The sequence below is a fragment of the Nicotiana sylvestris genome, chromosome 3, assembly GCF_000393655.2.
Source record: "Nicotiana sylvestris chromosome 3, ASM39365v2, whole genome shotgun sequence".
NCBI lineage: Eukaryota > Viridiplantae > Streptophyta > Magnoliopsida > Solanales > Solanaceae > Nicotiana > Nicotiana sylvestris.
The window spans coordinates 208567413-208591676 of record NC_091059.1 but is presented as its reverse complement, the minus strand read 5'-3'; the positions used below and the strand labels follow the sequence as shown (position 1 = coordinate 208591676).

General features: G+C 36.3%; 2 protein-coding genes across 4 annotated transcripts; both read right to left on the bottom strand.

The window, feature by feature from the left end:
• Positions 1-233: 233 nt before the first annotated feature.
• On the bottom strand, positions 234-18264 carry LOC104212250 (probable serine/threonine protein kinase IREH1). Of its 3 annotated transcripts, none has more exons than XM_070171427.1 (19): positions 17341-18264; positions 16270-16340; positions 15999-16181; positions 14531-15919; positions 13910-14082; positions 13536-13779; positions 12459-12551; positions 12245-12385; positions 12076-12168; positions 10055-10259; positions 9680-9765; positions 7099-7187; positions 6147-6198; positions 5985-6041; positions 5702-5875; positions 5534-5611; positions 1344-1532; positions 1178-1256; positions 234-684 (listed from the first exon to the last, which is right to left on the bottom strand). In XM_070171427.1, the coding sequence occupies exons 1-17, from the start codon at positions 17999-18001 to the stop codon at positions 1449-1451; spliced, it is 3873 nt and encodes a 1290-aa protein (XP_070027528.1). In that variant the 5' UTR covers positions 18002-18264; the 3' UTR covers positions 234-684; positions 1178-1256; positions 1344-1448. The 3 variants fall into 3 exon arrangements, with proteins under 3 accessions (XP_070027528.1, XP_070027527.1, XP_009759769.2); XM_070171426.1 differs by having other exon boundaries at positions 234-622; XM_009761467.2 differs by lacking the exon at positions 234-684 and having other exon boundaries at positions 1025-1256.
• A 3542-nt stretch (positions 18265-21806) lies between these two features.
• Positions 21807-23897, bottom strand: LOC104212252 (uncharacterized). Its single transcript, XM_070170511.1, has 3 exons — positions 23570-23897; positions 22334-23505; positions 21807-21824 (listed from the first exon to the last, which is right to left on the bottom strand). The coding sequence occupies exons 1-3, from the start codon at positions 23895-23897 to the stop codon at positions 21807-21809; spliced, it is 1518 nt and encodes a 505-aa protein (XP_070026612.1).
• Between the last annotated feature and the right edge of the window lie 367 nt (positions 23898-24264).

Below are 24264 nucleotides of genomic sequence, written 5' to 3'. Positions count from 1 at the left end.
GTTGAGATCTTGAGTTTGACTTTCAACAAAAGCATTTTATTTTTTTGTATTTCTGTATTCGCCTTGGTTGTATTCGTTGTTCGAACGAATACAGTTGATACAAGTTGTATCCTTTATATACACCTTGTTATTTTGCATTGGTTACAGTTGATACATGTTGTATTTGTTGCGCGAATGAATACAATTGCGCGAACGAATACAATTGATAAGGTTTTATTCATTGCGCAAACTAATACAGTTAACACACATTGTATTCATTACGCATTTGAATACAAGTGATACAAGATGATAACAATTCAACAGTAGCTGGGAATGGTAAATAGGAAACTATAGTTACTAGGTTCTAAACTATAAATTCCTCCTTATTTTATTTGGGTATTGCACCAAAACATTCTCCATTTACTTAAAATGATAGCCTTGGAGGAATCTAAACTTGCTTTAGTTCTGTCCATTTTCCCAGAGTATAATGGACGATAATAGAAGTTGGACAGCATAAACTGTATATGATTGCAGCAGCAACTTACTCTTCTCCAGATTCTCCATACCATTGATTGTACCAGATAGGAAGGGTTGAGTCTCGAATTACTGAAAACAAATTCATTGCTCGAGACACCATTGTCATCTGACTCGTACCAAACACCAAATCATACACATTTCATAATCCAAAGAAAAATATTTCAAGAACTGCATCGATTATTCAATTGCATAACTATTAGAGAGACTATAAAAAAGAAAAGATAGTCCATTCTGGACCAGGTAAGTGTTAAATGCAATTTATCTAGGCATCTTGTAAGATTAGCTTAACTAAGGCAAGGTACTGGCAAAATAAAATCAATACTTGTACATGCAAGTGTGCACATAAAAAGAATAGGAGACTTTTCTTACTACTGCACTGATTATTATTTTAATTTTCCTCTTCTTAGCAAAGGCCAAAATAACAGATAAGAGAGGCCTTAGACTAATCTCAACAGCGAAATTAGCCAGGACCTGAAGCGCAGAAAAAAGTTAAGCAAATACTTGCAGGAACGAGTAAAGCATGGGATGTGTTTTTATTGCTGTGGAGGGGAAATTATCAGTACAATCAGAGGCCCTAACGCCAATGACTGGAGGGCCTCTCGCGGCTGTGCATGAGAACAGAAGAATAATAAAAACTTAATGAAACAACCCAAACCACAACCTTACGGCATGATACTTGTTTGTATGACAAAACACATCCTTCAGTAGTCAGTCACAGTCTTTAAGCTGCTTATATATATCTGCAAAAGGACGACAAAAGGTTTCAATCATCTTCTAAAGCATAACAATAGTGCTACGGAATAGAACACTATTAGGCAAGTACATACATTTACAAGGTATATAGACAGGAGATGATGGCCGACCATCCTTTTCATCACTTTGGCCCAAAAGAAAAATTAAATCTGATACTCAGACATGCAAGTGCCATTTGGCTATGCATTAGGATTTGTCGGCTGATCATTTTTCCAACCTTTCGAAAGCAAATCATAATTGATTGATGCAAGCTGGGAGAGATTCTGCAGGAAGAAAAGTTAAAAAAATTTGACCAGTCAATCAAATATGTAATGGCTCCTTAGCACCAACAGAAAACATAACATATAGCAAAAGTAACAATTGATTGATCAAAGCTGAAAGAGAGCACCAAAAGAGGAATCACATAGAACATCGCGAATCTATGTTGTAGCGCAAAACAAGGAAGCACATCAGATGAGCCAACATACAAGTATTTTGAGGATATTTTATTTTTTGATATTTTTCCTGTTAGAATAGTCATGTGAATATATGTAATTGGTCTTAGTCCCCTATGTAGTAGGAGTAGATTATGTACTATGTATACTTATAAATAGGACTCATTGTAGATAGGTAATGTAACATACGTCACAGTGACCTTGAGGTTGAAGTTTATATGGAGCAACCACCTTATTTTGTTGCTCGAGGGGAGTCTAGTGGCCTTGTATGTCGCTTGCGCTAGCCACTTTATAGTCTAAAGCAGTCTCCTCAAGCCCGGTTTTATAAGTTCAACACAGTTATCCAGGAGTTTGACATGACTTGTAGTGAAGCTGATCACTCTATGTTTTATTGGCATTCTGCTTCAAATCTCTTTATTTATCTGGTCATTTATGTTGACATTATTGTTTTTACCGGCAATGATCAGGATGGTATTACTAAGTTAAAGAAACATCTCTTTCAGCACTTTCAGACTAAGGATCTAGGCAGATTAAAGTATTTTTTGGGTATTGAGGTTGCTCAGTTTAGCTCAGGTATTTGATCCCACAACGGCAGTATGCCTTAGACATTCTTGAGGAGACATGAATAATAGGTTATAGTCCGAATTCTAAACTTCTGCAAGGATAGAGGAGCCTCTTAGCGATCCTGCAAGATATAAGCGGCTGGTTGGTAAAATAAATTACCTCACATTGACTAGACATGATATTTCCTTTCCTGTGAGTGTTGTGAGTCAGTTATGGACTCTCCCTGTGATAGTCATTGGGATGCAATTGTCCGCATTCTTCGGCATATAAAATCAGCTCCAGGGAAAAGATTATTGTTTGAGGATCGAGGTCATGAGCAGATCGTTGGATACTCAGATGCTGATTGGACAGGATCACCTTCTGATATAAGTTCTATGTCTGAATAGTGTCTTAGTAAGAGGTAATTTGGTGTCTTGGAAGAGCAAGAAACAGAATGTGGTTGCTTGGTCTAGTGCAGAAGCAGAATATCGAGCAATGGCTATGGCGACATGTGAGCTAATTTGGATCAAATAGTTACTCAAGGAGTTGAAATTTGGTGAGATCACCCAGATGGAACTTGTGTGTGATAATCAAGTAGCTCTTCATATTGCATCAAATCCAGTGTTCCATGAGAGAACTAAACATATGAGATTGACTGCCACTTTGTCAGAGAAAAGATACTCTCAGTGGTCCTCGTATTAGTTACATAAACAAGCTCAGTACATATGATTTGTATGGATCAGCCAGATGGAACTTGTGTGTGATAATCAAGTTGCTCTTCATATTGCATCAAATCCAGTGTTTCATGAGAGAACTAAACATATGAGATTGACTGTCACTTTGCTAGAGAAAAGATACTCTTAGTGGTCCTCGTATTAGTTACGTAAACAAGCTCAGTACATATGATTTGTATGGACCAGCTTGAGGGGAGTGCTAAGTACATATGATTGTATGGACCAGCTTGAGGGGGAATGTTATAATAGTTATGTGAATATATGCAATTAGTCCTAGTCCAGTATGTAATAGGAGTAAGTTACTTATAAATAGGACTCATTGTAACATAGTTAATACATCAATAATATTTTTCCAGTGTATTATTTCTCACATTTTCCTCACAAGGTAGGGGTCCAGCGATTAGTTTTGCATATTTTGAGATTAATAAACATCATTTTTTGATAAGGTGAGATTAATAAACATCATTGTGAGGCTGGAACCCTATTTGTTCAGAATGAACCTTTGGGTTACTCTCAAGCCACGGTAATTTTTCCTTCTTGAGTTTGCATCTTTGGTTCTTTTTTATCGTTCTTTATGTGTGATTGATTTTGATACACCAATTGTTTTTTCAGACATACAGATAGGACAGTAAAATTGGAATTGCATGAATGACATTATTAATCAATTTATTTTCAATTATTCCGCTGGTTATAACCTGAATCATATCACTTTGTGTTCTATTGCCAAATTCATGAGTTCTAAGAGATTATACATCTGCTGAGACAACTCCTCCATGAGATAATCATCCTTGTTTTACACACCTATAGACAACTCTTCCGGTGTATTGGTTGTTCATCCTCCATGAGATTATTCATGGGTTTACATGACCAAACCATCTGAAGTTCCTCTCATTTATCTTCTGACATATGTGATAAGTTTTAAACTTATCTAATATTGTAACACCAATGTCTAGCTGCAGGCGTCACATTTTAAACTTATCTAATATTGTAACACCAATGTCTAGCTGCAGGCGATCCTACCGAGTATAGGAATTGGATATTTAGTAAATTATGTTAGGAAGGGAGTACAGACACGCTTGGTGGGAAAGCGGAGAAAGACTATAAAGGAGATTTGCTTGGTGCTGATTTAGCTCTACTAGACTAGCTGCAACTACCCAGGCATCCAATACACTAACTTCTGGACTTAAACGACATTCCCTCAAGGATGCATTAGTATCTTTTTAGTGAAGGATTTTCTTATACTCGAAACATGGGTTCTAGAATTTTTCCGCTAATGGGTTTACTTGTACTAGAAAAAGAAGAGTCCTGTTGAAGGATTTGTATCAGAGAACTAGTCGATAGATGTTATCTAGTTACACCCCACAATGGGTTCTAATTTACAAAATCGCATGTTTATGTTTATGGAACAACACATGGTATTTTTCATTTTTTTTCTTTTTTTGTGTGGAGAGAATCACTCAGCGCGGGGATCACAGGATGATTGGTCCACCAGAAAAGGAATAAATGTTAAATTCAATTTTGCTTCATTTGCATTCACTTGATTCATTTTAAGACATTATATGTTCTTTTATCTGCATCTCAACAGCACAAATCTTGTTGATTTGTTAGCCTTAGAGATCCAACATTCACTCAGATGTAACATTGCCGGTTTCCAACAGTTCTATAAAACTTGCCTTTCACATTGGTCGGTATCCTCCTATCACAGGACACTCTCATAGCTCTCTTTCATTTCAACTGTCATGTTTCCAATCTATCATTCTATCCTCTCTCTTAGAAAGCTGAGACTAGACATTTGAAATTTCTGTACGTAAGCGCCGCAAACACATCTATGGTTCAATTTTTTGGTTGACTATCTCACTGGTTTCCTCAATTATAGCACAAAATGATTTGCAAATACCATACACCATGAAATTTCACCTCATATGCTATTGGTCAACTCATCCATAACTAAGTGTAAAGGAGTACAGACACAAGGCTAATCACTAGTGTAAATCCATGGCAATTTCTTTAAAGAATGATGCATGGTTATAGAAAACTCTTTTGTATCCCCTCCCCACTGTCTTACATCTCTTTCCTACATATCATCTTACATCTCTTTCCTACATATCATTTAAGGCACTTATGTTATTTGATATGAATTCCATTCTTCTCCCTTACCCACCAACTCACAAAGCTATTTTTACACTCTACCGTACTCTTTATCCACGTGAAGATGTTGCTTCGTCTCTTTAAAAAATTCCTTCAGTTATCTTAGCAGAAATATAAACTCAGATGCAGATCTATTAGGCACAAATCCAAACTAATCTTTTGTCACCTGCGGGAATGTCCCAAGTCTAAGCTCTATCACTTTTTCCTGGTATGACTCATAGGTTCAATACCACAATTGTTATATACCAGAATCAAGAAACTCTTTACTTGTTTAGCATGTTTTCTCTCCTTGTTATAACATTGAAAAGCTTAGTAAGCCAAAATGACACAAAGCGATAACAATCAAAAGCAAAGGAAGCATGCATCAAGTGTCGTGAATCAAAGTATGATCGAATATAAAATTACCTTGAATGAGAAGTTACTAAAAGAATAGTTGATGGAAGAGCCTGATTCAAATTCTGCAAGACCGCCACACTCATCAACCTGTTCAGCAATGCATTGAAGTTAAACACACACACCAATAAAATATCCAGATTCCCAAATAAACCTTAAATACGTTGGTCGTAAACATACCATTTCATCATGACGATTACTTAAACAACTGCTACTACCGCTAACACTACCATTGTCGCTAGAATCCTCAAATTCACTGGCTGCATATACACGTTCATCTGAAGGATTCCAAGAGAAGCGACTGGTGAAATAACTTGTATCCAGTGCACTTTCTGAAGCAGGCACAAATGCAGCCTGAGAAACATACAACCATTGGTGCAAAAGTGATTAGCTTACGAGGGACATCATTGATCTATCAGCTACTATACGCACAGCAAAAATAAAATAGAGATTGCAGTCAAACCTTCTGTCTAGCAAGTGTGTCCCAGTTAATATCTCTAAAAAAGGGGTGCTGCTTCACCTGCATAAGAATTATATTTGTTTCCAGATGAATTCCAATGATTTAAACTTTCAAAGAATGAATAGAACTAGGTTCATATCAATGTTGATAGAAAACCAATGCCACCTCTGAGGCTCCGCCGGCTCCAAGTCTCTGGTTAGGATCTTCTGTTAGTAACCTGAAATTGACAATGACAGCAGCCTGAAATTGAGAAACGGATAAGATATAGTTCTATGATACATCTGTTAGACAGAGAAGAAAGTCATGTTTCTATGATATTTGTGTTTAATTTGAGAAGAGAGACATGTTTTATTTTTCTATTTTTTTATAGGTAACTGTGCTTTATGTTATTAAAGCTTGGTCATCCTAATTCAAAGAACTAAGACGTAGACAAGGCTAGTAAAATCTGAGTAAATGCACTTGAGGATAATAGAATTAGCTCCACTTGATAATAGTATTGGGATGAAATGGGCACAAATAGAATCAAATGGATCCAGCGGATTCACTTATTAGGCATAGTTGATTCATTGAACTCCATATCAAATAGTAGGTTAGAAACCCCCAACTCATTCTCTCATTTGGCAGAAGAGATCTACTTAGTGATATGACTGGTCAAAGTTATTCTTTCTGCGATGACACTTTTTTTTCCTGTTCCTGAGAAAAGGATTTGATACTATTAAAGAGTCTTCAGAGAAAGTAGTGTCCACCTTCGGGAGTCGCTGAAGTGCATCCATGCACATGAAAACATCAAGGTGGAGAAGAAATTAGCTAAAAGCATTTGAAATTTGCTTTAGTGTCACAACCGTGTTCAGATCATTTACTAATAAAATTTTTAATATATTTTTTGGATAAGGTCAGGTAAAATAAATCTTTTAATAAAACATTAGTGTTAGTAGTCAAAACCAATTTAATGTGGCCTCTCGGAAGTCCATAAAACTGATTACTCACATAGGAAAATAACATCTCATAATTCACGCATGCTTCTGCCCAGAAACAAGAGAAGGTCAAAAAAAATACTCACAGCTAAGAAGCAAGACTACGTTGGGATACAAAAGATCAGGCAGAAAGATTCTCTTACCGGTCAATCAGATCATGCGCCTCAAAACTCATCTCCTCAGGAACTCCAGGCCAAGGTATATTACAATTGAGAATATTGTCGAATATTTTCTACATACAAGAAAAGGTTAATACAAAATTTAAAAGCGCTTATGCAAAAACATCAGCATAATATATCCAAGAAAAAATAGAAACCGCTAAAAGAGTGCTACTGTCAGCAATTAACTGTTTATATACCAAGTTCGGAATTTGAGAGTTACATTCACTTTTGCATTCAATAATCAACGTCTGAAATTGTTAAGTGTAATCAATAAAGACACTTAAAAGAAATATGAAAAGAGGACAGCAAGTTACTCGACAAGAGAAAGTATTCCATCAAATAATCTCCATAACAACAACAAATTAAAATATGCGATTCACATTCACTAAAGGAAATAATAATCCAATAAGAAGGTAACAAACTAATGGTATTTTTTTTTTTGAACTGAACTAATGGTATTTGCTTGCGAGCTAATTGTTTATTGATTTAAGAAAGCAAAAGAATAAAGTGGCCAAATGGTTATCAGAAAAGAATAAAGCGGTCAAATTTAACTTTTTCTGGTGCACTAAGCTCCCGCTATGCGCGGGGTTCGGGGAAGGGCCGGACCACAAGGGTCTATTGTACGTAGCTTTACCCTGCATTTTTGCAAAAGGCTGTTTCCATGGCTTGAACCCGTGACCTCCTGGTCACATGCAACAACTTTACCAGTTACACCAAGGTTTCCCTACCAGATTTCATAAAATTGTCACGAGTATAACAAGGATTTATTTAGTTGATCCCAACGAGTTTCGGGTTGAGGCATAGTTCATTGATTGGTAACTCATATCATGAAATAGCAGTTCACAATACCTATAAGTGATGCTATTAGTAATAGATCCATAAACATCTAGCAACGAAATTCATATAATTTACTAGGACTTCCTTTTTGCTCTTTAGTTTTATTATTAAACTCATTTAATAAACAATAACAACGACTACGCCTCAATCTCAAACAAGTTGGCGTCGGCTATATAAATCATCACTGCTTCATTTAAGCTCATTGACAATCTTTATTACTACATATTTCTTATTATCTTGCTGTTGATACTGCTTGTTCCCTTATTATCTTGTTGTTGGTATTGTTGGTTGTTACTGCTTTCTTTTTCTTTCCTTCAATCGGGGGTCTATCGAAAACAACCTCTTTACCCTCAAGGTAGGGGTAAGGTCTGAGTACACACTACCCTCCCCAGACCCCACTCGTGGGATTATATTGGGTTTGTTGTTGTTGTTGTTGCTTCATTTAAGCTCAGCTCATATTATCACTCAAACCAAATAAAATAAAAGTGAATAAGTGTGTGCATATATGCATGTGTGTGTACATTATATATACGTACATATATATATACATACATACATATATATACATATAGATATCACCAATATGGATATATATATATATATATAAACACACACACGCATAATGAAAGTTCTCTAACAAATCTAAAACCTATTCCCAACTATTAGATATCACCAATATGGATATATATATACACACACACACATATATAATGAAAGTTCTATAACAAATCTAAAACCTATTCCCAACTATTAGATATCACCAATATGGATCTTTTTCTTCCATTGTCTCCTATATTTAGCTAAGTTTGCATTGATTCCAAGTATTTTTCTATAAACTCATTTATTTTTTAGAAGGTTAAAAAAAAAACTTTTAACACTAAACAATACTTTTTTTCCACCTAACCCTAACCTCCAACCCAGCAACATCTATTGTCTTCCCTCCTTTGGTGACTCGAAGTCCCAACCCTCACTCGTCAACTCTAAAAAATGCTAAGCAAACTAGTTATCATCATGTAAGACATATTTACTCAAAAAAAAAAAGCAGCTTAAAGTCTGGATCACATGCAAAAAACTATAAATAAAATCAGAAAAGATGAAGAGTCAATGTGAGGGCAAAGAATGTCCCGAGTGCTACAATTGTGAAAGAAAAAGCGAAAACGCAAAAACATGCTGCTTTCTTTAAAATGAAGATCTAAGTTGTTTCTCATAAATACATTTAGGTCCTATTTGGTTTAATCTTTTTCACCTGGTTCTATGATTAAATCAGTTCTATTAATCAAATCGGTAATCATTTGAGGAAGTCGTTTCTTTTTGCTATATCCACATATTTCTCAGAATTCAGACGGTTAGTATGAAATCAGTTATTTAATGTACGTTGAAGCAATTAAAATCGGTTTCATATTCCAAGTGAAACAAGCTGTTAGGAGATGAGTATATTTCCACCAGATAGAAACTAGCATTATTTCAAGTATTCCAACCTTATAGCTCCAATTTTAATAGGACGTCCCCAAAACGGCATTTCAAAGTATTCCACAGACTATGCCATCTCTTCCCACAATTGAAAAAATTGCTTAAGCAATATAGAGAAAGATTTGAACATAACGTAAAGCATAAAGAATAATAGTTGTTCATTCTTCTATGCAAACACAAAAAACTGATCAACGAAATACACTCAGAATGTTACATGGGACAATAAACAATAAACACAATTTTACAAAATATTAACCTGAGGGTGCTCCGCATTGAAAGGTGGAATGCCAACAATCAACTCAAAGAGGATAACACCCACAGACCACCAATCAGCCGTGAAACCTGCAAAAAAAATTAAGCTGTGGTAACCACCACTTAACCAGAAACATAATGGCACCAAAGAAGAATGCTATCACATCCAAATAGTTTTCTTCCAGGTTAAAGATAAAGCTAAACTACAAAGATATGACAACTTAAACAGAGGCTTAATACGAAGATTTGAATATCTCTAAACCAAGCAACAATTTCGACAACTAAGATTCATCATCTTCCATCATGGACGACAACAGGCTGATATATATCTGATTGCTTCATCTGCCACTTCTCAAATGATAAATTAGTTCATACATACCATGCCCTGTTCCTAGAAGGATTTCGGGTGCCAAATAGTCTGGTGTGCCAACAGCAGAACGTTTCTCGCGCTTCTCCTGCTGATGCTCAGGTGCCAATAACTGAGATTCATCATCTTCCATCATGGATGCTCCACTGACTGCCGGACCAGACAAGTCATCTGTGCTATTGATAAGACCAACTTTAGAAAGCCCAAAGTCCGTCAACTGTAAACAATAGCACCATTATAGCTAACTCATCAGCACGAAAACTGCATGCTTAAACATGATAATGAACTTCAAACCAGAAACCACAAAAGAAACAGGTCAATCAGGAACCTTTGCATTTTAGGTTGACTACTATTAAGATCTATAGGCAAAAGAGCAGAATAATAGAAATTCAACCTCACTAAGAAAATACTTAATGCATTTCAAGCAATTTTATCGAAAGATGAGCTGCTTTTTAACAAGGGCAAACATCTGTACACCAATTGACAAGACCTGCTTACATCAGCAAAAACATATGAAATTACACTTCAGTGATTTGCTTGAGAAGGGATAATTAACATAAGCATACTCGACCCAAGCTCAAAAACAACAACAACAATCCCAGTGTAATCCCACAAGTAGGGGTTTCGGGAGGGTAGTGCGTATGCAGCCTTACCCCTACCTTGTAGGGGTAGAAAGGTTGTTTCTGGTAGACCCTCGGCCCAAGCAAGAGACCCAAGCTCAAAAAGGAAACAAATAATATAACGATGGAAGGACAGTATGAGTATGGAAAAAAAAGGCTGAATTATATAACCCCCAAAAGAACTGTATAAACAACTTGACTTAAACCCTATGCACTAAAGAGTATATTACTTCACTAAAACCCTCAATTGCTTTTATTTATTAGAGGATTTATCATGTTAGATTCCATTAAAGAACCTAAGAATGCTTTGGCAAAACGATCTGTGGTTACATAGCATTTCAGAGTAAGCTGTTACACTTACTATGCAAATAGTCATATCCATGGCGACAAACTATTGTAAACCAATATATGTTTATCGTGTTTCACTGAAAGACGTGTTCCATAACTTTTAACTCGATTAAACAGTTGCCTTAATTATTTTATATTCCAAACCTAGGCCTTTATTTGGTCAAGATTGAAATGCATAGCAGAATTACCAACTTGATGTGACAAGCCTGGCCCAAGTCCACTCATGAAATTTCCCAGTTCAATACTATGAATTACAGGTTGACATTCACATACATTCCTGACATGCTGGCAAGCTACACCGTTAACAACATGGATACCAAGCAATTTTTGATAGCCGATAAATCCCGAAAACAAGTAGGTGCACGGTCGAAACTTGTTAGATATTAGCTCCGCACCTTTGCCCTTCTTCAGTTAAATACCAGACTTTGTCCATGCTGGGCTTGAACACGTGACGTGCGCCTAACCCACACATCGCTCGTCGTACTCTTACCACTGAACCAAAGCCGGGAGGGGGGAGGGTGCAACATGGGTACCAAACGTGCACTTGCTAAGATAGAAAGAAACAAGCTGGAGGATCTAAGAGAACTGTCTTCAAACCAATAAAGTAGGAGAACCAATAAATCGTCCCCCCCCCCCAATTCCCAAAAAGTTGAAATCCAGAACTAACATATCTGGAATACAAGTCCAGTTAAAACAGTCATATAACTCCATTTCACTCAATCAATCAATTGCACCTCAATCCCAAACTAGTCGTGCCTACTATATGATTCCTCTATAACCATTCTGCTTTATCGTGGCCCATTTCACAATTTGTCTTCTAAGATAAATTAGGGGCTACTCGAAGTGCTTTTAAGTCTCACACTCATTCCTACACCGATATACAAGTCTCCAACCAGACTATAAAGACTCCTTGCAAACACGAAAAACTGACGTGTAGCAACACCTAAACCTTAGTCTCAACTTATTGGTATCACCAATATAGATTCTTTGCTTCCATTGTGCTCAGTTCTTAGCTAAATCCGAATTGACAGCACTTATAAAAGTAAAATATAAGAGAAACAATACCTTGATATGACCATCATGAGCAATCAACAAATTGTCTGGCTTTAAATCACGATGAACCACTCGCAAAGAGTGCAGATATTCCAGAGCAAGCACCTGATCAGCTCAGAGTATCAGATTTATGTTTAATCATGTTGTGCACAATGTTTGTAAGGGAGATAGAAATACTCACTACTTCAGCGATATATACACGAGCAACATCTTCATCCAAGCAACCAAGATTCCTCAACAATGAATACAGGTCCCCCCCATTCAGGTATTCCATCACAAGGTACAAATTTTCACGGCAAGTAAAAGAGTAGAAGAAGCGAACCTAATACGTAAGAAATTAGTGAAACAGTTTATCATGTCTAGAAGTAAAAGCTTTCTCAGTTCACCATGCTCACCACAAAGGGATTGCGAACCGATATTAAAATATCGCGTTCCGCCAAGATACTCTCAACGGCATTTTTGCGTATCATATCTGCCTTCTTCAAAACCTGTAGACTAAACATGTAAGTTGGACAGCCACAATAAACATCCTTTTCTGACACACAAAATCAACACTTGCGCAATTAAGATATTGACTATAAGGCTAAGAAGAGGTGGGATCAGAAAAGCAGCATACTCTACCACCAGCACTCATGGAGGGCCAAGTTCTTTTTTACTTTGAGTTGAGCAAAACTTTCATGTATGCTCAAAAAAGTATAAAGCACAAATAAGGCATAAAACCAAATTCAACTGAATGAGAGTAACTGATGCAGGAAAGCAGAATGGTTCTCAACCTAAATCGTGGTTCCACAGACCAGAAGCTTCTGAGAAGTAAAAATAATATCATCAGAGAAACCAACAGACATGCCGACAACACATATCCAGCAGAATAGAAATGGGAGACCTCAGTTAAACGATGAAGAAATTACACCTCCCCTGCTCAAGACCTTGAAAAGATATAGATGTGCAGACGCCTTTTTGATAGGAAACTGAAGCACACATATATACATCATAAAGTTAACTATGCAACTCCCTGGAATTGCCAAAAGGCAATTGGGTAATGAAGGTTTTAAAATGGTTTTTTTAATATACTGTTTATGTATTCTTTTGGTTCTAAATGTTCTCTCGCCAATCTCTTTCCTTTCCTCTTCCTGAGGTTATGGTGTTCCCAAGTGATGAAGAACGTCTTGCCGTTGTTACATAATCCTTCCAGATACATCCCCAAATTCATCATAAATTCCTCTTCTAGAGATGACAAAATGCATATGAAAACAACTTGATGACATGGAATTCTTGTTTCAGTTGTCTCTTGGCTGGGGTTTAGGGAGATAGCTTTAGAGGTGCTTGCTCACATATCACATGAAAATCATTTTAAAAGGAAAGGAAAACACGACAGAGGGTTGATCAACACAAAAATAAATTAAAGAAAATAAAAGGCTCACGAGAGTTGATCAACAAAAAAAGAAACTCCTATAGCAAACTGTCAGTAGTACCTTAATTGCAAAGAAATCTCCAGTTGCTCTCTTTTTTGCCAAGAAAACACGGCCAAATGCACCACGACTAATTGGTTTTATTATCTCAAAGTCATCTATAGAGGTACGGTCTTTCGAATGAATAGGGCTGGTTCTCAAGCTACGTACAACATCATCTTCCAAGGGAGCATCTTCATCAATGACAGTGCTAGTGATATCAACCTTGTCATCATCAACTAGTTCGCATAGTTGCAAATACTTCTCCCTGAAGTAGAAAGACAAAAGTATTATTCCTTCCTTTTATTTCCTCGCCGCCTGATGTCACAATTCTTACAATTTATCTTTTTCTCGGAAAGCACCAGCAGGGTTAAATCACAAGCAAGAAACTAAATTACCTTATCAGCTTTTCTATGCGGGTTCCAAACGTTTCCACTGTAAGTGCATCCAACTTTCTGCGTTCCGTCACAACTTTCAGATCTTCAAGGCAAGAGAGCAAATAGGACAGAGACTGATCATCATCTAAAGGCGTATTTGCCACACATCGAGCAATATCTGCCAGTTCATTCATCTGCAACATAAAAAATTATAACATCAAAATGTCAAAATTCAGAACTCCTGAAAATATGGAAGCAGGTTATTTAAAGAAGTCAATACCAAATATACTACACTAACACGAGCAACTGTAGGATATAAGATAAATATTACTGAAGCTTTACAGTGAGACAGGGAAATATCATTATAAACTCTATTTCAATCAATATGTTGCAAGAAACACAAGGTTCTCAAACTTCAAATGGAGCAACTCCAAAGAATAAGACAGAAAATACAGCTCAAATCAGAACTGAAAATGCTAATCATATTTCCACTTTAATAACAATTAAGCAATTACATATAATAAATCAGCGAAAGATATATACAAGTCCATGCAGCCGTTGAGCGCTGCAAAACAAATTCTCACCTTGATCACCAAAAAAATAATGAAATTAAAAAGTAGGCAGTAGTGTATTGGCAGCTACCTGAGGGAGATCGTCATGCTCGGAGAAACCACCTTTACCTGCCAATAACAGGTCTATCTGACTTGTCCTTGGTGTCTGCAAGGGGGACCTAGGGGTCATGCTGCCTGCAGATGATGTTGTCATTCCTTGATCTGACTTTGGTCCAAAGCGAGTTTTACATGACATAGTGGGTAAACCTTTAAGTTCATCCATGAACATAGAGTTATCTGCTTCAGGAAAAGAGTCCAGCATGTCTTCTGAACCTCTGCGTGACCAATCACTAAGTTTTGGAGAGAAAGGTTCAGATTCCTCGGTTACACTAGAGTTTGATATTTTTGCGACATCTGGACTTCCAACAGTTGGCTGGAAGTCTTTCTGTGAAAATGACTCCATGAGCTTCTCAAGAGTATCTGCAATTCTAATCAAGCGCTCATTGACACTAAGACCCTTTTGATCACAACGATCAGCAATAGCACAAATTCTGGAGTGGTCTTCCACATGCAAAGTGGGAACCTCCTCCTCACAAATGCGACAAATTATTGAACTTTCATCTGATACACTTGGTTGATCACCCCAGTGGCCCCAAGAAACTTTATACTGGTGCTTGGAAGGAATTGAAGAGTGTGCATGAGAGTCTTTAGCAGAAAGAAGCTGAGGATGCTTGGCAGCAGCTAGATCTACATCAGGAGTTCCTCTTTTGTTCATAAATAGCTTTGAAGGTTCAATATTGCCATCAATCGTGTCCTCCTTGGTTGGAGAAGCTTGTTTGGGACTTTTTACTGCTGGAGTTGGAAATTTATTCCAGGATGCCATTCGATCTCCCCTTCCACCAGGAGACTCCAATTTTTTAAGACTTTCAGCTTGCAAGGCCTGAGAGTCTCCTTGCTGTACAGCCTGATCTCTCTTCCACTCTAACCCATGTTGTTCCTGACTATAAAATTTTCTTGGGGCCGGCACCTTTGGGAATTGCATAGGACCAGAGATCTTACTATTTCTTCCCATACCTGGAGGAATGCGTTTTTCCACAGGCTGCAACGATTGACGAAGTTGAAATACAGGTTCATCCTCAGCAAATGCACTTTCCTTGTGGAATTGAAGCAATCGTGTACACCTTGTAAGTATAAAAAGCATCCTAGTATGCAGCTGCTTCAGTGTACCCATTGGAAGTTCCTGGCGTCTGTCATCCAGGTCCTGAACAATCCCCTCACATTGGAGCCAAAATTCCCCCGGCGATGTCATTGCACAGCTCCGAGCCAAAACCAGCAAATCTTCAATCGTTTCCTGCCATTCTGGATGAGTTTCTGCATTTTTTTCCAGAACTCCAACCAGATCTGCTGCGAAAATACGCAAATCAGAGTCCACTTCCTCCTTTGCTTTGTCGAACTTTGCTCTAATCATCGTTAAGACCTCCTTTTAAAATTGCAAGAAATTGGTTATAGTTGATCATTCATTACTAACTTAAAGAACCAAGCACGAAAGATTACATTACCTCTAAATTGTTTAAACCTCGAGGCTTCCAGAATGGATAAGGCCGTACACCTTTGGAATTAAGTTCATGGGAGAAACTTTTTATATCTGCAGGAGACCTTTTCCTAGGTGCACTGGTTACCCGCAGTATAGCTTGAAAGCGAGGTGATTCGGACTCCTTTGGATTATCACATTCATAAGATGTCTACAAAGCACATTTTCATTAGACTACGGGTAACGCTACAGCAAGAAAGAATCAACTAATGCAATAGGTATTCATTAAACCTTTTTACCTTCAATTCGGGAGTACATACATCTATGCCTCTGAGACCTCCAGAATGGCCCCAAGATGAATCGAATTGCCCTATCACAACAATGCAATAAGCAAATGAAAATACTTACTCATCATGAACCCCGCAAAATCTATAGTCAATAGGGGAATAAGAATATGAAATTTTGGATCATGAGTTCATGTAAAGTTTCTGAGCTCTCAGATGATGTCCACCATTATCCAGATAAGTCTAATAACAAAGCTCTCAATCTTTTTTTCAAGCTTATTAGATGGTTTCTGCAACAAATTAATTACGATAGTGAATTATCAGCAAGCAACAACACCTTTCCAAGTAGGAGAAAAATGAAAGGAGAGAAAGAGAACTTTTCAACTAGAATTTACATAATACATAAAGTTGTGAGCAGTCTAGAATTTGATCCCTTTTATAGCAACTAAGGATAACGAACATGCTATCAATTTCTCTCATCCGAATGCATTACTGCCAATTTACATCTTTTCCCTATGTTAATTTGTAGCAGGATAAATGGACACCAAAACTAAAGCAGCCAAAAAAGGGAGCAGGGTGGCATAAGGTTTAATTACACAATGTAGTGAAAAAGTAGTTGTACAATATCTTGTGAACTAAAAAACATGGGAGAACCAGCTGCATTTCCTTAGTCTAATGCCTATTTTCTTTCCTCAATGTTCCTGCACTACATACATAATGTGTTTAGCAAACCAGCTAATTTCGTACTCATGAAACTTTACTTAGCCTATGCGCATTAATGAGAGAGCTCTTATGTCCTATGACAACAGCTAGACCTTTTTTATCAGTAAGCAAGAGATTTCATTGCTATAAATCCTAGCAGGGTTACATAATGCCTCATTTAAACCTCTTCAGTTGTAGTGCTACTATTTTTTAGCAATGTGGTTGGCCAAGAAACATGTTGATTCACGACATGGCTCAGTTATGTAATGTGAGTCCTTATATGAGTCTAAATTTGTCACTAAATCCGTATTTTAGTTAAGGGGCGTCTCTTCAAGTTTTTTGCAACAAAATTCAACTGAATTGGAATGGCCAGAAGATTCTAACCTGCTCCAGAAGATGATTCACCACTCTGCAGCCTTGATGGGCCTGGTATATGTGGGCTTCTTTCCCTCAATGGAGCATTCTCGGGAGAATCCAATACTGACTTCTTCTCATCCTTCTTCCCTAAACTCTTCATGCCCGAACCAGAACTCAATGACGGCCCATCACCGACAGTCTTAGACAAGTTGCTGGAACCTAAAGCATTTCCTTTCTCTCTACTACTACTCCCATATCCAAAAAAGCTCTCCTGCGGCAACGGCCCTGATCGTGTTTTAATTTTATTCAAGCCCAACGATGACGCCATTATCGGTGACAACGGAAAAGCAGTAGTAGCCCCAGCAGCTTCTTTATTAGTTTCCGTTACACCTCCTTTCTTCAAATTGAACGTTGCCGCCGTTTCTTTTTTAACTTCCACGCTAATTGGGCTTTCTTTGCCTTTATTAATAGCATCCTTATCCTTTTTCTTCTTATCTTTGAAGCTAGCAGCAAAACTTGACAAGGACGTAGGTGTGCTCGGAGAGTTGTCCTTAGACTTGCCTTTCTTCTTATCGGATCGGACCGGAGAGTTGGAGTTGGACCCGCCGGATCCTGGACTATTGTAAGATCCATCTGGACTTGAGGTTTCCGATTTCTTTGATGAGAAAAACCGACCTTTGAACACCATCTTAGTACTGTAACTGATTTTGATCGCTAGGGTTTTTTTTTCCCTCTTCTTCTTCAGCTATAATTTTTGAAGTGAATGAATCACTGCCCCAGCAAGCATCGAAGATGAATGCAGGGGCTGCGATGAATGAGTGAAGATGCGGAGTTTGGACTGAACTTTCCGTTTCTGTTTTTTTTTTTCTTTTCTTTTTGTGTCTTCTTTTGGAAAAGAAGGAGCGGAACGTTAGGGGGCGAGGATGTGATGGATAAAGAAGTGGGGTTGAATTTGAATTAGACCAGGAAAAGACAGACACTTTGACAGTTGTGGAAGTTTCTTATTTTATATTTTAGTTTTTTGAGTTGGAGTTTTCTTATACTTACATTTAAAATAGAAATATTAATAATGGATATATTTATTTATTTATATGGATAAGGTTGAAAGTAGTCAAATGATTAGATACAGAGAAAGATGTTTATTTATTATGATGATCGTATTTAATTTTAATATACTAACGTTAAACGTCTTATTAAGCACCCATGTAGATCATATTTTTTTATATTTATATTTACATGATGTTCAAGAGTTTTAAAAATTCAATTTTATTTAACTAGCTAAATCTAAATGTTGATGTAATCAATTATTCCATCTGTCAATATTTTTAAAGTTTTTCGGCGTGTATGTTTGATGATCCTCATCTAATAAACTTATTTTTTCCGGCTAGGAAGGAGGAGGATGTTACTTTAATAGAACGTAGAGGCCGCCACCAAATCAAGAAAGAAAAAGAAGTAAACAATTGTGGTAACTCACAATTGAGCTTAGAATTCGTTATACCACAATAATAAAATTTCCTTTTATTTTTTTTATTCGGATCGGATTTATGTTGGCTTCGTTGGGTAGAGGCAAGCGGAGTCAAAGGCCGAGCCTCAACCAGCAAAGGATTTACGATTTAAAAGATGCTAAAAAAACTTTCTTTCATTAGACCAGCATTATTTGAAGAACGCCCAACTTCACCGCACAAAGAAAGGATTAGTCTCAATATTAAATTTTTATTTTTTCTGAGAAATAAAAAAAAAAGGAAATAATACCTCCGATCCCAAATGTTACTCGCTTTGGCAGATTAAATTTGTTTCAAATATTTGAAGACTTTTTAAAACCAATAAGCCGGTTATTAGCTCTAGTTTTTTTTTTTTTTTTTTTTAGTAAACATGGGAAAGGGATGTGAATTACAATGTGAGGAATCAAAATCTCACTACACATGTGAAAATTTAGGTATTCAACCAACTGAACTGCTAAGATTCCTCTTTATAGCTCGAGTTTGCTGTTTTAATTAGTGAAGTATTAGTTGAGTGAGACGTTTAAAGAGAGATAAAGGTACCTCGACAAATAGGCTTATGATTAAATTTAGGAGCAGCCAGAGGGTGAAGCCCCTAAAGCGGTGCCTTTACCCCGGAATTTTGGGGATCCTAATTTTTGTTTTCTAATTCCTATTTGATGTCCAATGTTTAATTTGAGACATTGATTAATGTGAATTCGTGCCGTATAAAGTCCATTAAAGTGGAATTGTTCCTTATAAGGGATTTTTTTTCATTCCAACTATTCGAACCGCATACTTCCGGTTAAAGAAGGAGAGATGCTGTCAATTCCACTACAACTCTTCTCGTGAGGCCGCAAATCTTTTTAGGAAAATATTAAGAATTTCAAAGCAGAAAAGTAAAATATTATATATATATAAGAAAAATATTACTTTAATCATTAGAAAATAAGCAATACACTTTTAAACTTTATTTCTTTTTTCCTCATGTTTTTATCATTGCAACAAGTATTGAAACTTCAAAAGATTCTTTTAATATAAAATTATCAGCTTCTTGAAACAGATTCTATTACTTAAGATCTACCACATGAGAGATTAAATGATTTATGCGAAAATTATTAAAAAATTTATTTTTCAAAAATCTAGAAAATCTATTTCAATTAAAAATATATAGGGTCTTTTTTCAAAAGGGCCTCCAATTAAAGTTTGGCTTTAGGCCACCAAACTTATTGAGCCACATCTGATAAATAGACAATATTTGTGTAAAATTTTCAAAAACCTAGCAGCAATCATTATTTTACATTAATGGCACCTAAATAAATACATTCCCTAGAAAATCACTCAATACCATTAAAATAGGAATGCTAGATACTAATCCCTAAAAGTAAGCAAGAATAAAAGGAAAAATGATAACTTTCCAAAAATGAAGCTCTCTTCCAAAAATAGGCATATAATTAGTGATATACAAATTCTACCCATCACCAATAAATTACCGAACTTTCATGTTATTATAATTTTATAAGTGATTGCTACTCTACTTCAATTGTAATATACATTCGCTCAATGTATTTCTTTAATAATATTTTCATTGATTTTTTATTAAAAAATGTGTATAATTAATAATAGGTATAATATTGGAATAAATAATGCATGTTTACCATAAACATCCTTATCATTATATTCTGAAAAATATAAAATGCACATATTTAGTGAAAATATATAAGGTATATATATGGTATGTATATATTACAAATTATTTATATGTTTGGTATAAGAAATTAAATTTAGATGATTATACAATAACAACCATGTATAATATTAACAATACCATATATTCTTAGAAAGATCAGCGTGCTTTGGTTAAAGTGTGTATATATACATATAGATGGTATAATGATGGAATTCCGTATATCTATTTTGTTTATTTTTTTGTGTATATTTATATGATATAACAAAGATATATTAATGGTATATATGTGATGAGCTTCCATAGCTTGATTGTATATATTAATTTTTCGTCATCAAGTTTTAAAATTTTGAGTTCCAAATTTAATCACAATGAAAATTAGAAGAAGGAATTGATACTTGGAACGGCAATAGAAAAAAGCAGTGAAAAAATTGGAAATTCGAAGAAAGAGAGTCAATGGTAGAGTGATAGTATGAGAGAGAAAGAGAAATAAAATATTAAAAATTTAAATATAATCCCTTGTTTTAAGGAAGAGTTAAAAAATAAATTAGTTACTATTAAATACTTTCAAATGTGCTATATTTGGAATAAAATCTGCTATTATTGGAATAATCAAAATATGGTAACATTAATATAAAAACTATTTTATAAGAGTCCTAATGTGTAAAAACCTCTTGAATCTATTGTTTAAGGGATCGTGTAGAAATTTAAAAGACTAGTAATATGGATAAGAAAGGAGAGTATAAGTTTGAAAGGTAACAACAAGGCGCCCACTAACCGGTACCATGTCATTGTCAATTCTGCATTGAGAAGGAAGAACAACAACAACAACAATAATCCAGTGAAATTCTATTAGTGGGGTCTGGGGATGGTAGTGTGTCCGCAGACCTTACCCCTACCCAAAAGAAGAATAAATGAAATGAATAAGACTAGATGATGTTGTATTAACATCTAAATATGAAAGAATTTGGTGCAATGTCATGACAAAAGTAATTCCAATTGCTTGGTCACGTCAGAATAATGCTAAGCTTGACGTATTGCACGTCGAAACATACGAAAGATTGGAATGATATGAGCGCACCTCACAGTAACAGAATTTTGCCATCTTTAATTGTCTTGCAACAAAGATAGAAAGGAGCTCATCACCGTGGAGAACATATGGAAATTCTCCAGTCTCGGCTATGGTAATCTTCTGAAAATGTATACAAAAAGAAATGTGGTAGGATGATATGATATTTTTGTCAACCCTCAGTATCAAATGGTTCACACTAATTAGCACAGTACTCTCTCTGTTCTATAAAAAGATGATGATTGTCGAAATACCGTGGTCAATTTGCATCTAATAACTGGTGCCAAAGAAAACAGATTCAGTCAATTCAGCTTCAAAATTTTACCTGGCTTTAAATTTTGTTTCATTTTTTTTAAGATCCTGAAAACAAAGTACGACCTCAAATATATAATATTTTGAGGTTACATATGAACAAAAAGAAGAAAAGTGTAACTCGCTGTGTAGCCTGCTGCAGCGAACGTTCTCAGTAACAAAACCCTTCTACTATTTCCAGTCAAAACTCAAAAGTGGACGAGTTGTTTTTTAAACTAGACTAATCCCTGGTGCAAGAAAATCTCCTCAAGCTATCACTAAAAGCAGAGGAACATGATCAGTGATGAAGGCGATAATACTACGGGTGGCAAAATCAGCCCAAGAAAACATGACATGTCTAACTTGCTTAAGTTTGGGCGGGTCAATAACTATCCATTTATTAGCTCAGCCCATTTTGACCCGTCCAAATTCAGCTCAACTCGTCCATCTAACACCCCGAGATAATAAAAAACTATTTAGAGAACTGATACTAACTTGCGGACACATCTTCAATTGTATCCCTCTCAATGATCTACAATTTGTCACCATAGCCTGAATGCCATCTGCTGTCACTCCTTCACAGAAAGTCAAGTTTAATTTCAATAGGCGAGAACATCTGCTCCCAATCAAGGCCAGGCCTTCGTCGTTTATTGCTGAAGTAGCTGCACTGACTACCTCAACATTAGGCAATTCCGCGCCTTCTCCTATATGTTTAATCAATGGACAGCTCTCAAACTGCAAGTTCCTTATCTGATTGCAAACCTCAAGAACTGAAGCAATACCTGCCTCTGTAAGACTTAGACATGTGGACACATCAAGAATCTCCATATTGGGGCACATTAAAGCAACTTTTGTGAGAGTGCCATCATCTAGATACCAATTATATCGGAGATTAACAGACCTGATTCTTGGGTTCTTCACACCATTATGAAAAGAATCCTTCGTCCCCAAATCAGTACTTCCCATGTTAATTGCTTCTAGTAAAGGACAATTTCTTGCAAGTGTGAAGAACGTCGAAATGGTCAATCTCTTACAACCACTGACATCAATGGTAACTAGACTCTGTAGATATTTGGATAAATCATTCATGGACTCATCACTCAAGAAATCTACTTGAACCAGAGATAAGTACTTTAGTGATTGGTATGCACACAAGAGCAAAGAGATACCAGATAATGTGAAATTTATGCACCAGCAAATTGAAAGCCTGGATAGAGGGAGAGAAGACTTGGCCATCAATAAGAGGAATTCATCCGAAATCATCGAGCTGGTGACATTCAATGTCTGCAAAGCTCGGCGACAAGAAGCCAAACGTTCAAAACCAGAGCGTGATCGAGGAAAGTGAATCTCGGACACTGAAATCCAACTCAAAGCAGTACAACTACGTAGTATAGAATGGACACCTTTTGAAGTTATCAGAGGGCAATCCACCACATCAATGCCTTGTAAATTCAAACAATTCTTAGACAGAGCAACAAGGGACTTATCAGTAATTAGCTCAGTCCTAGAAACATTAATCCTACGCAAATTCCTCAAATTCACTGATAAAACCTCAATCCCGGAATCAGTTACCGCCAAATCGCTAGGGTTAATATGCTCAGGATAGGGATTTAAATCCGTACTGGAATAACTACAATCAAACTCTTCCAGAAACGGAAACGACTGTGCTATAGCACACAAATCAGGGTCACGCAAAAGGGCGAGATTTCCACTTCAAAACTCTCAAAAAACCCTTCAATTTACGGCCCAATTCCTTCAACCCGGTGACGGGTAATTGTTTCTGATTAGAGATATCAAGTTGTTCGATATTAGACGTATAGGATGAGACAGAATTGGCGAGGTCAAGAACAACAAGATCAAGGTCACCTTGGAAATTACTAAGATCAATAGAGATAATATGCGAAAATCGGTGAATGAGTTTAGATATGGTACCGTTTATGAGAAGAGTGGAGTCAAGTAGAGACAAATGGCGGCGTAGACGATTGGTGAGAGCAAGAAATCTCTTGCAAACCAAAGAAAATGATTCCAAGTCAAATGGGTGATGGAGACGATTGAACATTCTTCAGGCAGATTTTCCGCCATTGGTTTCAACTTTGACAGTTATGGAAGTTTCTCATTTTAGTTTCTGAGTTGGAGTTTTCTTATACTTGCACCAAAAATAGAAAGATTAAAGAAAATAATAGGTGTATTTATATATGGATAAGGTTGAAAGTAGTCGAATGATAAAATTGAGAGAAATGAGTTTACTTATTATGATTTATGAATATGATTATAGAGGTGGATTTGAGATTTCAAGTGGATGGATGCACTATTATGAAAAGATGGATCTAAAATTTATATTAGAATTTTTATATTCATATGTCATATAGTAAATTATATTACCCTCCATCCTTAACTTTTAATATAATTACCTTATATATACTTAA

What these genes read in the sequence shown, in the direction of transcription:
- LOC104212250 (XM_070171427.1), bottom strand. Translation starts at nt 18,001, where the DNA reads ATGGTGTTCAAAGGTCGGTTTTTCTCATCAAAGAAATCGGAAACCTCA. An exon ending in GAGGTTTAAACAATTTAGAG is followed by an intron (nt 15,920 to 15,998) that starts GTAATGTAATCT and finishes CAATTTTAAAAG; the next exon opens with GAGGTCTTAACGATGATTAG. An exon ending in TTAGTAACTTCTCATTCAAG is followed by an intron (nt 1,533 to 5,533) that starts GTAATTTTATAT and finishes TTCTTCCTGCAG; the next exon opens with AATCTCTCCCAGCTTGCATC.
- LOC104212252 (XM_070170511.1), bottom strand. Translation starts at nt 23,897, where the DNA reads ATGTTCAATCGTCTCCATCACCCATTTGACTTGGAATCATTTTCTTTG. An exon ending in ATTGGGCCGTAAATTGAAGG is followed by an intron (nt 23,506 to 23,569) that starts GTTTTTTGAGAG and finishes TGTGTGCTATAG; the next exon opens with CACAGTCGTTTCCGTTTCTG.